The sequence below is a fragment of the Nestor notabilis genome, unplaced genomic scaffold (assembly GCF_000696875.1).
Source record: "Nestor notabilis isolate BGI_N333 unplaced genomic scaffold, ASM69687v1 scaffold20613, whole genome shotgun sequence".
NCBI lineage: Eukaryota > Metazoa > Chordata > Aves > Psittaciformes > Psittacidae > Nestor > Nestor notabilis.
The window spans coordinates 10,879-13,578 of NW_009922598.1; the positions used below are offsets into that span (position 1 = coordinate 10,879).

The 2,700-nt window shown below is 45.2% G+C and overlaps 1 protein-coding gene across 1 annotated transcript in view; it reads left to right on the forward strand.

Annotated features, from left to right (window-relative positions):
- Nucleotides 1–1,215, forward strand: part of UNC45B (unc-45 homolog B (C. elegans)) — a 10,755-nt gene extending 9,540 nt beyond the window's left edge. The window contains exons 18-19 of the mRNA XM_010011714.1: nt 1–137; nt 952–1,215. Of these exons, the coding sequence (XP_010010016.1) occupies nt 1–137; nt 952–1,215 (401 nt within the window). The remainder of the gene's footprint in view (nt 138–951) is intronic.
- Nucleotides 1,216–2,700: the final 1,485 nt, after the last annotated feature.

Genomic DNA, 2,700 nt, shown 5'->3' on the forward strand with positions numbered 1-2,700 from the left:
CTGATGGAAATGACCGGCTGAAGTTGGTGGTGTTACTGTGTGGTGAGGATGATGAGAAGGTCCAGGTTGCAGCAGCAGGAGCCCTGGCCATGCTTACAGCAGCACAGAAGAAGCTCTGCTCTAAAATGACTGAAGTGGTAAGACCCTAAGTCTGATTACTGACAGTAGATACATACCCTTGAAGGGGCCTGGCTCAGCCATGAAAATGCCACTCAAAAGGAAGATGTAGTCCACCAATTTGACAGTGAGGAACTTGGTGAAGTTGAGACCTGGCTGTGCATGCTTCTAGTTCATCCCTGCCTGAAGTAAACCAGCCTGCCTTATCCTAGACTTCATCTCAGAGCTGAAACATTTCTATATAGCCCTTCCTAAAGCTAAGTCCAGGATGCTAACTGTCAAGCAAGGTTAGGAATGCAGAATATTATTTGCATTCCTATTATTTTATAGACTCTTAAAGCTTTTCATAAATAACCAGAGATCCAAACCTTGTTTCACTCGGAAATGAGAAAAGCTTGATAAATAACGTATTAAGCTTTACAGATCCCCAAACATCTCCATTTCCTGCACAGATCTGTAAGTCCTGAGAACTCAGACCCTGCATGGTTGAGTATCTGTGAAGAGCTGTGGTTGAGAACCCATGAACTCTGTTGTGTTGATGTTGGACACTGGGGCTTGTTAGAATAAAAATGATGAATCAAGCCAAAGAAGAGGCTCAGGAAGATCAATGGGGGCAATGGGTGGCCTGCTTTGGTCATCTCATCTGTGCCAATATTCTGTTTGGATTCTTTGCACAGAGATCATGTGGCAACCTAGACATGAAACATGTTTCATGTGGTGCTAGTGCCTTTGATTCATGTGCTTCCTTCTGCTAAGAAATGCCTTTCCAAACTCGCATTCTTGGTTTTGAGGTATTCTTCAGATCAATACTAATGATCTTTCTCTCTCTTGAAGACCACCCAGTGGCTTGAAATCCTGCAGAGGCTCTGTCTGCATGATAACATGGAAGTACAGCACCGAGGACTGGTCATTGCTTTCAACTTAATCAGTGCTGACAAACACCTCGCAAAGAAGCTGGTGGAGACGGAGCTCCTGGAGATCCTGACGTACATTGGCAAGCAGGAAGACCCCAAGAAGCAGCACATCATTAACGCAGCACACGATTGCCTCACGAGGTGCATGGATTATGGGCTCATCAAACCCCTCTCTCAGGCATGAGGAAATGAAAAGCACCAAGAAAGACTGAATGTAGAGGGGAAAAAAAGCTACTGAGAAACGTGTAACAGTGAGAGCCATGAGGGAAATCTATTGCCATTGTTAAGGCATGGAGTCAGTTGGGACAATTTTGGAAGATCAGAAACAATATGAGGAAAAGGGAGACTGGGAAACTTGGAAAGTGTCCATCTGAGTAACTCCCAGATGGTGTTAAACCCTTTTTGCCCCCATTCAGCTGATAATGATGAGAGCTTCAAGGCGCAGCTGTAAAAGAGTCGGTTGTGTTGCAAATGCACTGGGGACTGTTGAAGGAAACTCCATTGAGCTGAAGTCTCCCCTGCAACCATCTACAGCTCCTGGTAATAGCGGAATTCCTAGCAATGGTGGAACAGGGAGGGTTAGATGCCTTCTATTCTGTAGTCAGAAAATAGGTTGGGTTTTAGCTGTGTGCTTTGTTAATTTATGGTAATTTTAAACAGCCTTAATGGTGTGACAAAGTGTGAGGATAATAAATTCACTTCTTTGTTCCATGTGGAATTCCTGTTCTGTTTTTATTAAGCAAATGGCCAACTCCCACTTGCAGCCTTGTACTATACCCAGGAGGCTGGAGTACTGGGCAGCACAGGCCGGATATTCACCACCTGCAACCTGCCCAGTGCTGCTCAAATGAACATGCCAAGTTCACTGGGAGAGGCTGCAGGAGCTTAATGGTTTAAGCTGAGGTTCACACCAGGGAACAGGGTTTGGCTCAACAGGGAATGCTGAAAATAGCTCATTGGCAGGAGAAGCAGAACGAAGAGAAAACACACCAGTTGGTCATTAAACTTTATTATATACATTTATATTGAAATCACGTACAACTTGCAGCTGAAATAATTAATGTTACGGCTAAACCTGTCTCCTAACTTTTCCCCATGAAAGTGATCCAGGCTGGGCACCACTTTGGAGCATCCTCAGTGTCACCTCCCTCCTTGGGGCAAAATTCCAGCCAAGGCACTGAGATTAGGGCAGTAATGGGAGGACTGAGACCGGGGAAGGTTTTGGGCTTGACTGCAAAGCCTTGAGAAGCCTCTCCCAGCAGTGGATGAGTGTTGTTTTGAGGGGAGAGAAAACGAAACTGCAGGGAAGAGAGCAAGCAGGACAGGAAGGGAAGATAAACGCATTCTGGGGGCAGGATTAAGCTTCATGTGCAATATAAAAATGCTTTTTAGCTGTTCATTCCACACTGTGTAAAAGAGAGTCCCCTGCTCGCCCCCCCTTCCTTGCTTTGCCCCTTGTCTTCTCTTTGCCTCCCTTCAGCCTGCATTCTGGTGTCCTGGGCTTTATTCCTTACATCTGCCCTTAAAAGCACATTGTATTTTAACTTGCACATTAATCGCGGTACTTCTCCTTCCAAACCAGCTCAGTTACTGGAATATTTTTCTTTCTCCCTCCTATTTTTGGTTTATTTCTCCTCTTTGTTTTGATCCCTCAGCTGGTTTCACGCTG